We start from the raw sequence: 15,318 nt of genomic DNA, 5'->3' as shown, positions 1-15,318 counted from the left end.
CAATGATCAGACTTGTCCTGACGCATTTAATATGCCTTTAAATAGTTAATTACTGCATAACAGGTGCGTTTGCTGGGCGTTCTTCATAAGCAGTGGGCTTTATTTACTAAAGTTGGTTTATTCATACTCTCATTCATCTGTGCGTGGTAGCCAATCAGTTTCTAACCTCAGCTTGTTCAGTTAAGCTTTAGCAATAAAACCTGTAAGCTGATTGGTTTCCACGCAAAAGTGCATGAGATTCTGAGTGCACCAGCTTTAGTAAATAAATCTTTGTATGCAGCTTCAGTATATAGTATACAGTACTGTGTTCTAGCACAAGAACAGGGATTTGCCATCCCACTAGCAGAACAAAATAGAGTTAGGCTGTGCACTGCTCAGCCATTCACAGGAAGCTTTGTATTCTATGAATGAATACAAAGCTTCCTCTGATTGTCTGAAGTGGAGACCATGGCATCATAAGTCTGCCTCTCTGCCTCAGCCAATCAAAGGAAGTTTTGTATTCATTCATAGAATACAAAGCTTCCAGGGAATGGCAGAAACAGCACTCAGCCTGACTCTATTTTGTTCTGGGAGTGGGACAGGAAATCCCCATCCCACTGTGGAACACAGCAATGTATATTGTATGTAGCTGAATCTCCATACAGTGTATACAACATGCCCAGCAAGCATATCTGTTAGTGCTGTAAATAGTTTGTTGGGCCACCTTGGCCCAAACAAACTATTTAGAGGTTTATTAAACGTGAAGTTAGGCTTTAACAAAAAAAGCTGGAAGCCTGCATAAATGCACAGTTGAGGCTCATCCCTTTTAGTTTAAGGAAGTTCTCCACATTATCCTTTGAAGAAGTCAAGCAGCGGGTTTCTCAGGTTATGTTTTATGAAAAACGTACAGCTATACTAAAAAACACCATGAAAAAAAAATCCGAAACTTTGGTTTGAATCCTACCGGTCTTCTAGCTTTTGCATGGATTCTCGGACACTCTGAACCTAGAGACTCTGGGTGTTGTTCTCCCAGATTGAACCTTTGACCCATTACTGTCTCCTGTTTTCTCCCTATCTCTCTTCTCCCATCCCTGTTTGATTACTTTTACCCCTTAACACTCCCCCAACTACTACCCTACCCCCCCCCCCCCATTAGATTTCTTTTTCTTCAATTCTGCAACTAACTTGGGAGTGCTTTCATAAACTCTTGGTATATTTCAGTCTTAGGCAAAGTTTAGACATGCAGTTGGGGGGGGCAGCAAAAATTTGTTTTTGCTGCCCACCAGCCAATCCTCCTTATGTTGCAATAGGCAGCGGAATGGGGTGTTTAAATGCCATATTGGCTTCATGCCCACAGCAAAGTTTACCAGAAATGTAGCAGTCAGCGTACTTGCCACCCGCCATTTACTACACAATCAAGCCGTGCTACACAATCAAGCCCAAGCAAATGTCCTGTAACCACATGCAGTGGGGTTAGAACAGCCGGTTAGGAGGTATTGCATCACTTCCTCACCGCCTTTGAAGCATGATTTGAACAGTCTCCAGGCTTCAGAGGAAATGAAGTGCATGTCTAAATCTACCCTTACATGTTTTTTGCACCACCTCTGTTTAATGTATTGAGGTTGAGACGAAACTGTAGTTGTTGTTCTGTTGCTTGGGCACTCTTTGTAATGCCACCTGTATTGCACTACTTGAAAATTGTAACTACTTCAGATAAGACTGTACCCAGTAGATAATTAATCTTGCCTGTACCTGCGCTAAATTATATTCATGTATCTGAGATCAAAAAGACAAAACAAAACAATAAAAATTAATTGAACGAAATTTAAAAAAAAAATCTTCTAGAGCTTAGCAACCAATTTTGCATACAGTAGGTTTGTTTTAAATTGCATAATGCCTGACTAGAATGGTTATCTTTCTTAACAGGAGATAAAAACAATATATTCTCTGATCTTTACATACAAAACAACTTACAATTCCCACATTAGTTTCCCAGCAGGGACCTCTAGGCATATCAGCTGGATGAATATAGGGTGTTGATGTGCTCCCATTGCTTTGCGAAGAATTATAAAGGCTGTTTAACAATATTGCAGTTTGGTTCTTTATTGCTTCTTCCTCTACTAACTGAAAACAGAATGATTATTAAAATATCATACATGTAGTGATTGATATTGTGATAGCAGCATCATAAATTGGAAATGTCAGTATCTTAATGAGCATGAGAGAGGAATAAAATTTGTATCAATGCCTGGTGAACATCGTTCAGATTCAGAACTTTGGTTTTATTGAAAACAAAAAAACCCACCAAGACACTCCTTTCAATATTTGTTGTGGACAGTGGAGCACTTGGGATGACACAAGAGGGGGAATTCAAGAAAGCTGCTGCACCACTTTTTCTGGCATTAATCCCTCTTATTAATGTATTGTGCCAAATTCAAGAAGTATTTGTGACTCTTTTAGTTCTGACAGCCACTTTTACATTGTGTTGCATTGAAATGCGCCAAATTTAAAAGTGGAGTTAATTAAAGTGGTTGTAAAGGCTGAAGGTTTTTTACCTTCATGCATTCTATGCATGAAGGTAAAAAACCTTCTGTGTACAGCAGCCCCCCAGCTCCCCCTAATACTGAGCCCTATTCCGGTCCAGTGATTTGCTCCCTGGGGACCCTCCCTTCTCATTGGCTGAGACTGTTGTCAATCACAACCAGTGAGCAAATGAGGAGAGAGAGAGGGCAGGACCAAGCTGCATCTCTGTGTGTGAATGGACACACAGAGCAGCTGCTGAGGAGTGAGCCTGCTTGGGTGCCCCCATAGCAAGCTGCTTGCTTTGAGAGCACTTGGCAGGAGGGAGGGGCCGGGAGCGCCGGTGGGGGACCCGAGAAGAGGACGATCGGGGCTGCTCTGTGCAAAACCACTGCACAGAGCAGGTATGTATGACATGTTTGGATTTTTTTTAAAGATGCCTTAAATACCACTTTAAGACCAACTCTCATTTGGCATACAGATAGAAAAACTGGCTCCAACAGATTTTGCAGAAGTGTCTCTCGCACATTCTAAAAGTGGTGCAGCATGAACCAAATTCAGGTACAAGTTCTAGACAGGTATATGAATTTGACACATTCTTCACCTCTTTTAGAGTGCATGAAAGACGCTTTTTCAAAATTTGTCTTTGCCAGTTTATATGAATTTCAGGGAATGCTTTTTCTGTCAAAAGGAACTTTTTAACAAGCATAAAACACTAAAAATAGTTTTTTCTTTCAACAGTAGCAATGCTCTCTTTTTAACTAAAAATGCAATAATCAGACAACCAAATACAGCTAAATTCATCCCCATACCTAAAGAGCGATCCATCATAAAATAGTTGTATGAAGAAGGATATATTCTCTGAATGCATTATAAAAATGGGTTTTCGAAAGCACAGGTTTCAAGCAACCATGCAGATGTAAGTACAGATACTAATCTAATAAAAGCTTTTGATATTTTTAAATAAATATATTACAGTATAATGCTGTCTCTCCGGTCCTCCATTTCTCCCCATCCCTCCTTTTTTTTTGTGACCCCAAAAACATTTTTGTTGACCCCAAAAACATTTTTATCAATTTATCTACTGTATGGAGATCATTTAAATTCACCAGTTGTTTCGTATGATAAAGCTAAATATCTATTTATAGTATGTTTTTTATAATATATGCATGTACTGTACAAGGTCTCATGTACAACATCTCTTAGGTGATTGAAGCAAGGAGTAATCTTGTCACTAAACAAGGGTTGAGTTCAGTGTTGCTCTACTGAGTGAAACCAGGGGCGGACTGACCATTCGGCACCCAGGCACTGCATAAGGGCCTGGGATCAGTAGGGGGCCCCGTGAGATGCCCCTGGTACCTTTCATAGAGTTTTTTGGGTGTGGTTTGAGTGTGGACACAGGGGCCCCATGATTTCCTATTGCCTGGGGGCCCCATGAGTTGTCAGCCCGCCCCTGAGTGAAACAATTGTGGTAGGCTGGAAGGACTGGCAATAAGTAATGAAAACATGTAGATATCCTATCACTTATTATCACAGATGTGAGATCTGCCCACTTACAGCCACAATTGAACTAACCATATTCAAGGGCCTCTAACTAATTTATCAGGAACAGTTTTCATCCAGTGGATTGTTTTCAGGATAAATCTGACAGTCTCAAGAGATTTGTGGTTAAATCGAATGCATCTGTGTAAGTGTCCTTACTACTTTCATTTTAGCAGATTTGCTTCCAAAAACACAATATAGGTATTTGTGCACATCCCCTTTATACCACCTTTTTACTGTGGTAAAGAAAAATAATGGCTACACACAGCTGTTAAAAATAAAAAATTCTGCACATATACTATACTTAGACATTTGGGAACACCATAAAAATGTGTTTCTATAAAAATGTTTGTTGAAATCTTAAGGGTCCATGCACACTAGGAGCAGAAAAAAATGCCATAACCTGTGGCAGAAAACGTGGCTTAAACAATTTTCATAGTAGCTTGTATTGCAAAGTTTAGGATAGTTTTTGGGCATTTACTTTTATAAGTGCTTTTTTGCAAAATCTTCCCCTTTGCTTATTTTTCACTGTAAACAATGTACACTTGAAAATGCTGAATGCTCCTAAAAGCTGCATTTAGGCTAGTTTATGAGTGTTTAGTGTTTTTTTCTGCCTGAAAACTCCTCTCAAAAATGCACTTTCCTCTTGAAGTATGCCTCTAAATGCCCTAATGTGAATGGACAGATAGGATATTACTGAGCTGTTTCTACAGGCAGGAGCAAAAACTTCTCTAGAAGCAGTGTTATTTAAGCACATGGACATTAAACCCTGATTCGCACTGAATGTGACTTTGAAATGGTGCTACTTCACTTGACGTGATTTTAAAGCCACAGGTCAGTGCAATTTCAGGTGCGATTTGCCTAACAACTGTGCGACTTCATGTACAGATGTCTATGCAAGTTGCACCTGAAATCGCAGAAAGTAGTGCAGGAACTTTTTTCGAATTCTGTGCAACTTCGAGTTCCATTGCCGACAATAAGATGCGACTTGCCATGCGATTTGGAACTGTCAAGTCACTTGACATGTTGCTCCGGTGTGAACCAGGGCTTAGTGTTTTTTGATGATACATTATCTTTTTAATGATACATTGTGTTTGTTTGTTTGTTTGTTTAAAATGCTGCATAATTGTACTATACAAAGCTTCCTTACTTGTGCATTAACATCGTTAATTAAAGCCAAAAGGAACGTGTACAGGTTTCCCAGGAACAATGCAAATATCCGTCCAAGCTGCCATTTCAAGGCCAACCTAGGATGATAATTTTCCAGTGCAGCTATACTTTCAAACAATGGAGGGCAAAACATTGATAACAAGTTCATTACCACTTCAATCTGAAACAGAAAAATATGCATTGAAATACTAAAACGTGATATGGACTATAGAATATAACAAGGCTAGGTTTACAATACTGCACTGCAATTTTGATCTCATCTTCAATACAAATTTGTAGTGCAGCTGCAGTGCGTGAGTCATTGGTTGTCAAGGAGTCGTTACCCGCCAGCATCCTAACAACAAGTAACTCATCTCTGCTGTGTGAATCATCAGTTAGGAGTCCACACTCACTGGTGTCCTAACAACGACATGTCATCCCTGCTGTCAGCGGATCCAAATTACTAAAAAAAAAAAAAAGCATGGGGGTTCCCTGCAATCCATATCAGACCCTTTGGGGACCCTATGCAATCCTCCCAAAAAAAATACATGGGGTCCCTCAAAAATCCATACCAGAATCTTTTGGTCAGGAAAGGGAGAGGGGAGAGCGAGCGCCCCCCCCTGAACTATACCAAGTCATATGCCCTCGATCTGGGGGGACCCCCACCAGAAAAGCACCTTGTCCCCATGTTGATGGCCTGATGGTTGTATAGACACAGGGGACAGCATATAGGAAGCTGGAAGCCCCCTTTCACCATAGTTCACCATAATTGACAATGGATTTACAACGGGGGATTTTTTTTTTTCTAAAGGACCTGTCAAAAACTGTCCTGTGTTTTTATTTACTTTTTAAATTTTTTGGTGAATAAGTAGAGTAACTATATACCCCCTACTCATTCACATCAGGGGGGATAGGACCTGGGGGATCCAGATTCTGATAAGCCATAACCCCACATCCAGCAGGTCAGGATTTTGGGGAAGAAGCCCTTGTCAACATCAGCATGGGGACAACGTGCTTTGACATGTTGAGGGCATGTGGCCTGGAACAATTTAGAAATCTATGCTGGACGAGGGTGCGTTTCCCTACGCACCATCTGGCCAGTTGATGAATCTAAAATATAACCTTTATTCAAATATATAAAAAATGTATGCTCAGCTGTAATTAATGCCTATTGGAGTGGAATGTACTGCGCACAACAATATAAAGGTTATATTTTAGATTCAATTGGACAGATGGTGTGTAGGGAAACACACCCTTGTCCAACATAGATTTGTTATTTGCCAAAAATGATGATTTACAATTAGGGCTTAGTTCCACAGCTGGTACAATTTAGGAAGGAGGGGGCACTTGCCTTAAAAACCATACTATACCAATGGTTCTTTTTTGGGAGGATCCCATGCATTTTTTTGTTTTTGGCATGGGGTCATGCCAGATCCAAAGGGCATTGTTAGGGATTAGGGAGGATGCCCATGCTACTCGTTTTTTTTTAATAATGCAATTTTCAGGTGAAGAGAAATCAAAGTCACAACTACAATTAGTAGTTAAGTCAAACTTAAGCAGCAATGGAATTACATTCACAAGCCAGATAAATGCTTTAATGTGAAAGGCAAACAGAATGTGGAATTAGCTGTCCTTCAGTGCTAAGGAATGGAGTTTTGGATCATGAGTCTGGACACTGGAAGGAGGCTCATGTTCAAAAGGAAGAATGTTACAGAGTAGGAAGCAGTAAAGTGTGTATAGTAAAGTGTGAATTGATGATCCAGCAAAACCAACAGCAATAGGTGGACAGGAGGACACTGAGGAAAAACACATAGTAATCTGTCAGCTGTTGAGGGAGGGGGTTGGTGGGGTAGGGCTGGCAGGCACAGGTAGGAGCACCCTCACGGGTGGGAATAATCATGGGGAGGGAGGTGTATGGTGCAAGGAGCAAAAGGGAAGAAAGGGTGGTGAGGCAAGGGGCTGTGAGAAGTGAAGGGGAGTGGTCAAAGCTAGTTGTCAGGCATGGGGGCACTGGGGAAGGAGGGGGGGCACTCAGATAGAGGGAGGGAAGGGGTAGAGCTGGTAGGCACAGGTAGGAGCACCCTCAGGGGTGGGGATGACAGTGGGGATGGAGGTATGGTGCAGAGAGCAAAAGGGAAGAAAGGATCCAGAAGGGTGGTGAGGCTGTGAGAAGTGAAGGGGGGAGTCAATGCTAGTTGTCAGGCATGGGGGGCACGGGTAGGGGACCTAAATAGGTTGGGCAGGTAGTAAAGAGGATGGAGAAGAGAGCAGGTGCAGGGTCAAATAGGGGGGTTCAGTGCAGGGAAGGGAGGTATGGGCTAAGTGAGAGGGGAGATGTGGTGGGGTTTGTACAGAGGGCATTGTAAGGAGAGCAAGTAGGGGGGCCAAGTTCATGCAGAAGAGAGGGGGAGCAGAGTGGCCTAGATGCAAAGAGTGTCTCAGTCCAAACCCTTTCTCCACCCCCCTCCAGGGTCCCCATCCCATCCTACTCACCTGTCCCCCTACCTCAGCTTCCCCATTTAACTAGGCACACCCACTGCCCCCCCACTCTTCCTGCCTCAGCTTCCTCCTTCTACCTCCACCAACCCTTTCCCCATCCTGCTCCCCTTTCCCCCTGCCTCAGAATCCCCTTTTAACCAGGCCAACCCCCTCATCTTCCTGCCTCAGCTTAACCTCCTACCTCTTCCCTATCCCCACCCGCTTCCCTATCCCCACCCCCTACCACAGCTTCCCCTTCTACCAACCCTTTCCCCATCCTGCTCCCCTTTCAACCAGGCCAACCGCCTCATCTGCCTGCCTCAGCTTCCCCTCCTACTTATCCCCACCCCCTGCATCAGCTACCCCTTTTAACCAGGCACCACCCACTGTCCCCCACTCCAACTCTTCCTTCCTCAAAGCTTCCCCTCCTACCTCCACCCCCCCTTCCCTCTCCACTTTTCCCCAGCATCCCCTTTTAACCAGTCAGAGCGACTTGTCCCCTATCAGTGACCCCCACCCTGATTGCTAATCACCCTGCCATCCCACCAGCTGCTCCCACATTCCACTTCCAGCATACCTATACTGCTGCTCAGCAGCTTCCCCCCTCTGAATCAACCCCTTGCCCAGGCCCCCCCAATGTCCCCATGCTGCTCTTGATCAGCCCCAACCCCTGTCTGCACCCGCTGTTAGCAGGTGGCTAAGGTTAGATATGGTGCCTCAAAAGTACATGATAAGGCCCCTGCATTTTACACATCATCACATGCAGCTATGACAGTGGTGCATGCAGTAAGGCTTGGAACCATGAGGTCGTGAGTTCAAATCCCTGCACTACTGCGTGCTGTCTTTGTTGTAGGGTTTAAATCCTTGGGTGCCTCAAAAGTACACGATAAGGCCCCTGCATTTTGAACATCAGCATAACCACCTGTGATGTTGGCACAGGCAGTAGAGCAACGTACTTGCAGGTGTGAGGTCATGAGTTTGAGAGTTCAAATCCCCAGACCGGTGAGTGGTAAGTATGCAGTGGAAATTAAATGGGATTCCAATGGGTGCAAAATGGGTGGCTAAGGGAGAAGGAAAGGGGACTTAGAGGGGGTGAAAGTATCCCTAGGGGTGCAGAGGGAGGTGGGGGGAAGGGTTGGCAAAGGTGGGTCTGGTTGCCAGCTCAGGTGGGGTAGAAGGAAAAATAGTTGCAAGAAAAAGTATGTGAACCCCTTGGGATTACATGGAGTTTTGCATGAATTGGGCATAAAATGTGCTCTAAACGTCATCTAAGTCACAACAATAGAAGAACACAGTCTGCTGAACATAATACTACACAAACAGATGTTGCCATGGTTTAATTGCACATAACATGTAAACATTCACAGTGCAGGGAGGAAAAAGTATGTGAACCTTTGAACTTAATAACTGGTTGACCCTCCTTTGGCAACAATAACTTCAACTAAACGTTTCCTGTAGTTGCAGATCAGACCTGCACAACGATCTGGAGTAATTTTGGACCACTCCTCTTCACAAAACTGATTCAGTGTAGCAATATTCTTGGGATGTCTGGTGTGAATCACTCCCTTAAGGTCATGCCACAGCATTTCAATCGGGTTGAGGTCAGGACTCTGGCTGGGCCACTCCAGAAGGCGTATTCTGTGCTGTTGCAGCCATTGTTTTGTTGAATTACTTGTATGCTTTGGGTCATTGTCCTGTTGCATCACCCATCCTCTGCGGAGCTTCAGTTGGCGAACAGATGGTCGTACGTTTTCCTGCAAAATGTCTTGATAAACTCTGGAATTCAGTTTCCCATCAATGACAACAATCCGTCCAGGCCCTGAGGCAGCAAAGCAGCCCCAAACCATGATGCTCCCTCCGCCATGTTTTACAGTGGGGATGAGGTTTTGATTTTGGTGTGCTGTGCCTTTTTTTCTCCACACATAGTGTTGTGTGTTCTTCCCAAACAACTCAATCTTGGTTTCATCTGTCCACAGTATATTTTGCCAGTAGTGCTGTGGAACATCCAGGTGCTCTTTTGCAAACTTCAAATGTGCTGCAATATTCTTTTTGGACAGCAATGGCTTCCTCCATGGTGTCCTCCCATGTACTCCATTCTTGTTTAATGTTTTCCTTATTGTAGATGTGTCAACAAAAATGTTAGCATGTGCCAGAGATTTCTGTAGGTCTTTAGCTGACACTCTGGGATTCTTCTTTACCTCATGTAGCATTCTGCGCTGTGCTCTTGCAGTCATTTTTACAGGACGACAACGCCTAGGGAGAGTAGCAACAGTGCTAAACTTTCTCCATTTGTAGACAGTCTGTCTTACCGTGGACACATGAACATCAAAGCTTTTGGAGATACTTTTGTAACCCTTTCCAGCTTCATGCAAGTCAACAATTCTTGATCGTAGGTCTTCTGAGAGCTCTTTTTCTGCGAGGCATGGTTCACATCAGACAGTGCTTCTTGAAACCAGTAAACCCAAAACAGGTGTGTGTTTTTTTTAAGGGCAATACAGCTGTCAGCAACACATCCAATATCATCACACTGATTGGAGTCAAGGTTGGCTCACTCCTGGTTTCAATTAGCTCTGGGAGAAGTCATTAAGCTAGGGCCTCACATACTTTTTCCTCCCTGCACTGTGAATATTTACATGTTATGTGCAATTAAACCATGGCAACATCTAATGTTTGTGTAGTATTATGTTCAGCAGACTGTGTTCTTCTATTGTTGTGACTTAGATGACGTTCAGAACACATTTTATGCCCAATTCATGCAAAACTCCACGTAATCCCAAGGGGTTCACATACTTTTTCTTGCAACTGTATCTGTCAGCTGTTGAGGGAGGGGGTTGGCAGGGAGTGAAATGGCTCAGATAAAGGGAGGAAAGGGGTAGGGCTGGTAGGCACAGGTAGCAGCATCCCCAGGGGTGGTGATGATAGTGGGGAGGGAAGGAGGTATAGTGCAGGGAGCAAAAGGGAAGAAAGGATCCAGAAGTGTGGTTAGGCAGGGGGCTGTGAGAACATGGCAGAGAGGAAACACAGGAAAGTACCAGAAAGGAAGTAGCAGAATGTTCAGCAGAAGCAAATAAATCAGCAGGAAGCTGAGCAATAGAATCATAGGCATAGCTTGAAACTTGTGGGCCCTGATGCAAAAGCTGACCTGGCAAGCTACCACTCACTGCTTTCACAGAGCACAGTGATATTGTATAAAAATAGGAAACTCAGAGGGCTGGGCCTCTGACTTCCAGATTCAAATACAAACCCCCCACTTTCACACCGCAGCTCTGCAGCACAGCTGAGCAGGGTGGATGGGCTGAGCAAAGTGTATGCCAATGGGGGAAAAGACTTGTCCCATCACCCTGTGTAGGTGAAACTGGAAACTCAGAGGGCCCAGGATAGGCCAGGGCAGGCACCTTCCCAATCCAGGCCCTCTGAGTTTACTGAATTACCTATGCAGGGTGACACAGCAAATGCTTTTGCCCAGTGTCACAATGTAAAACTTAATGAGACAAGGAGGCAGCATGTGGGATCAAGATAGATAGACTGATCCTGAACATCCTGTTCAATAAACAGGATCCATACAAAGGTGAGTGCATACAGTAACCCTCCAGGTAGAAGGGTCAATTACAATTACAATTACAATTACATTGCCCTGCAACAAATAGACAGTATAATCCTGATCTAGTATGAAAGTTTACAAGAAGGTAAAGAAAAAACGGCTAGGCACATGCACATTTTGTATATCTAAGAAAAAGAACATAACATGAAAGACTGAGACAAAGCCCAACTATAACACATGGACCATACCTCATTATTCTGATACCAGCTTGGGTTATCCAGTTTTTTAAATTCTTGTCCTCTCTGTACAACAAAGTATATGAGGTAGCCACTTCCTCCAAGACAAGCGAGAATCAAAATATTTGCCAATATGATTAGAAAGCGTCGAAGATGAACATTTTCTTCCTTTGTGTTCTCCTGCTCTTCCACAATAGATTCCTGTTGACAAAGAATATCAACTAAGTATTGTTATTATTATTATTATACAGGATTTATATAGCGCCAACAGTTTTCTCAGTGCTTTACAATATAACAGGAGACAATACAGCAACAATACAGTTCCATACAAGAGGGATAGGAGGGAGCTTACAATCTAAGAGGGAGGGGCTAGTGGTACAAAAGGTAGTAACTGTGGGGGATGGACTGGTTGGAAGAGTGGAAGATTCCGTTATTAGCTGAGGGCAGGATAGGCTTCCCTGAAGAGATAGGTTTTCAGAGATCGCCTAAAAGTGAGCAGAGTAGGCGATAGTCTGATAAATTGGGGTAGAGATTTCCAGAGGATGGGGGAAGCTCTAGAGAGTAGGAGGTCTTGCGAGGAGCTAAGAGTACGGTTTGGGTGATATTTAGAGACAAGATCAGTGATGTAATTTGGGGCAGAGTTATAAATGGCTTTATACGTTATTGTTAGTGTTTTGAATTTTATCCGTTGGGCAATGGGAAGCCAGTGGAGTGATTGGCAGAGAGGGGTGGCAGATACAGAACGGTTAGTAAGGTGGATGAGTCTGGCAGCAGCATTCATGATAGACTGAAGAGGGGATAGCCTGCGATTAGGTAGGCCAATGAGGAGGGAGTTACAACAGTCAAGGCAAGAGATAACAAGGGAGTGAATAAGTTGCTTAGTGGTTTCCGAGGTTAGGAACGGGCATATCTTGGAGATGTTGCGGAGGTGAAGTCTACAAGATTTGGACAGTGAATGGATTTGGGACTGAAAAGACAGATGGGAGTCTAGATTACACCTAGTACCCTGGCATGAGGGGAAGGACTAATGATTGTGTTATTGATCTTGATGGAGAAGTCAGGGGAGGGGGCACGGGCTGGGGGGAATACTAAGAGTTCAGCTTTGGAAAGATTGAGTTTGAGGAAGTGGAGTGACATTCATGCCCATATTTCACTTAGTAGGTTAGTAATGCGAGAGGAGACTGAAGAGGTGAGGGGTAGAAAGATAGATTTGTGTGTTATCAGCATAGAGATGGTAAAATACAATACAATAAAACAAGCGAGCGCTCTTAGCTAAGCAGCTGTAGGACTCAAGGAAACCTATATAAAACCTTATAAGATACAGCTACTCCTTCAAGATAACACAAGGAGTTATCTATTTATAGAGCCTGCTTGATCCAGCCATCCTATAAAATTCCAGAGAAGGGATATCCTGTACACAGGCACCTGCACCCATCCATCTCTTAAAGGGACCTCTGGTCAGCTGGATCTCTATACTACCCTGTGTGTTCCTGACAATACTACCCATTCAGCGGGAGGATTATCTTGGTGTGTTCCTGTCCTCATCACCCACTCAGAGGGAGGATTTTCTTTACCCCAGACCAGACCTTTAAAGGAGGCTTCTGCTGGTTTTACATAATACGTATTTACATTGTGCATCTCTCTATATTACTTGGAACACCACCACTGATTTAAAGAGAAATATCTATTACTGCACACCTTCACTTTAAAGATACTGGTCATTATTTATTTATGATTACCTGCTGCTAATTCATAGACTTGACGTATGACCATATGATTTTTAGCGCTGCACTTTTATATTTTTATTGGCATAGAGATGGTACTTAAAGCCATGGGAGTTTATCAAGTGACCAAGGGAGGAGGTGTAGATGGAGAAGAGAAGGAGGTCCAAGGACAGAACCTTGAGGGACCCCTACAGAAAGAGGGAGTGAAGAGGAGGAGGCAGCGTTATAGGTAACGCTGAAGGACCGCTGCGATAAGTAGGAGGAGAACCAGGAGAGAGCAGAGTCTCTGAGGCCAAGAGAGTGGAGTTTTTTGAGGAGGAGGGGATGGTCAACAGTATTAAAAGCCGCAGAGAGGTCAAGTAGTAAGCAGGGGCGGACTGACCATTTGGAAACTCGGGCACTGCCTGAGGGCCCGGGGTCAGTAGGGGGCCCCATGAGATGCTCCTAGTACCTTTTTCATAGGCTTTTTTGAGTTTGGGCAGGGACACAGGGGCCCCATGATCCCCTATTGCCCGGGGACCCCATGAGTTGTCAGTCCTCCCCTGGTAGTAAGAGTACGGAGTAGTGGCCATTGGTTTAAGCAGTTAGTAGATCATTAGTGAGTTTTAGTAGGGCTGTTTCAGTGGAGTGGAGTGAGTGAAAGCCAGACTGTAAAGGGTCAAGAAGGTTGTTGTCGGTGAGGTGGGAGCTCAGGTGATTGTAGACTAAGCGTGCTAGGAGTTTAGAGGTAAATGGCAGCAGGGAGATGGGTCTTAAGTTGTTCAGGTTGGTGGGGTCCAGGAAGGGCTTTTTAAGAGTACCTGAAATATTAACTAAAAGCTGATTTGTGCAAACATTTAAGTGATGTTAATATGTGCTTAATGTGCAACTATGCCCAAACTATTGATATATACTTTACAAGCAGTAAAAACCCTTAAAACAAGCCCTCACTCATGTCCTTCTCGTCTCAAAGATCCTCAATCATCACAACAAATATTGTTAACATGAAGGGATTGGCAGGCTGCCAAGATCTGGTCTCATAGTGTTTTACCAAGTTAATGGGTAAAACGCTTGCTGCTCACAATATTTGCATGTTCTGTTGTACCCAAATTTTTAAAACTATACTGTTGATATATTACTTACAGTTTGAAATAGAAAAGAAAGGCAAAACATTTGTGTGTATGTATATATACAGTTGTGTTCAAAATAATAGCAGTCAGACATCACTAACCTGATCAATCACTGTTTTTGGTAGAAATGATATTTCTACATGGCAAATCATTTACTAGCAGGTGTAGTAGAGTAATAGAAATCCAACAGACCCAACAGTCATGACATGCATGCTGCTGATTCTGTGTAATTGAATCACTAATTGAAAGGGGCATGTTCAAAATATTAGCAGTGTGGAGTTCTATTAGTGAGGTCATTCATTCTTTGAAAAACAGGTGGCAATTATTGCAGTTATTTAAGGAAGGAAGGCAGCAAATGTACATGCTGGTTACAGTGCATTTCTCTCTGTAATTCCAAGGAAAATGGGTCGTTACAGATATTGTTCAGAAGAACAGCGTACCTTGATTAAAAAGTTGATTGGAAAGGGAAAACATATAAAGAAGTGCAGAAAATGATAGGCTGCTCATCTAAAATGATTGCAAATGCTTTAAAATGGCAACCAAAACCTGAAAGATGTGGAAGAAAGCGAAAAAACTACCATTCGAATGGATAGAAGAATAGCCAAAATGGCAAGGACTCAGCCAACAATCAGCTCCATGAAGATCAAAGAAGGTCTAAAGTTACCTGTGAGTACTGTTACAATTAGAAGACACCTATGTGAAGCCAAGCTATCTGCAAGAAACCCCCACAAAGTCCCACTGTTGCAAAAAAGACATGTGCTGAAGAGGTTACAATTTGCCAAAGAGCACATTGACTGGCCTAAAGAGAAATGGCGCAACATTTTGTGGACTGATGAAAGTAAGATTGTTCTTTTTGGGTCTAGTGGCCGGAGACAGTTTGTCAGACAACCCCCAAACACTGAATTCAAGCCACAGTACACTGTGAAGATAGTGAAGCATGGTTGCACAAGCATCATGATATGGGGATGTTTCTCATAGTATGGTGTTGGGCCTATTTATCGCATACCAGGGATCATGGAACAGTTTTAATACATCAGAAT

The 15,318-nt window shown here is 43.3% G+C and overlaps 1 protein-coding gene across 1 annotated transcript in view; it reads right to left on the bottom strand.

The window, feature by feature from the left end:
- Positions 1–15,318, bottom strand: part of LOC149451072 (transmembrane channel-like protein 2-A) — a 133,591-nt gene that overhangs the window by 47,263 nt on the left and 71,010 nt on the right. Inside the window, exons 11-13 of the mRNA XM_089691036.1 lie at positions 11,458–11,646; positions 5,192–5,371; positions 1,954–2,103 (exon numbers count right to left, since the gene is read on the bottom strand). Of these exons, the coding sequence (XP_089547162.1) occupies positions 1,954–2,103; positions 5,192–5,371; positions 11,458–11,646 (519 nt within the window). The remainder of the gene's footprint in view (positions 1–1,953; positions 2,104–5,191; positions 5,372–11,457; positions 11,647–15,318) is intronic.

Source organism: Staurois parvus, unplaced genomic scaffold (genome assembly GCF_062004578.1).
Source record: "Staurois parvus isolate SC_StPar_1 unplaced genomic scaffold, SC_StPar_1.0 ptg000549l, whole genome shotgun sequence".
NCBI classification, from domain to species: domain Eukaryota; kingdom Metazoa; phylum Chordata; class Amphibia; order Anura; family Ranidae; genus Staurois; species Staurois parvus.
This window is presented reverse-complemented; position numbering and strand designations above follow the sequence as displayed.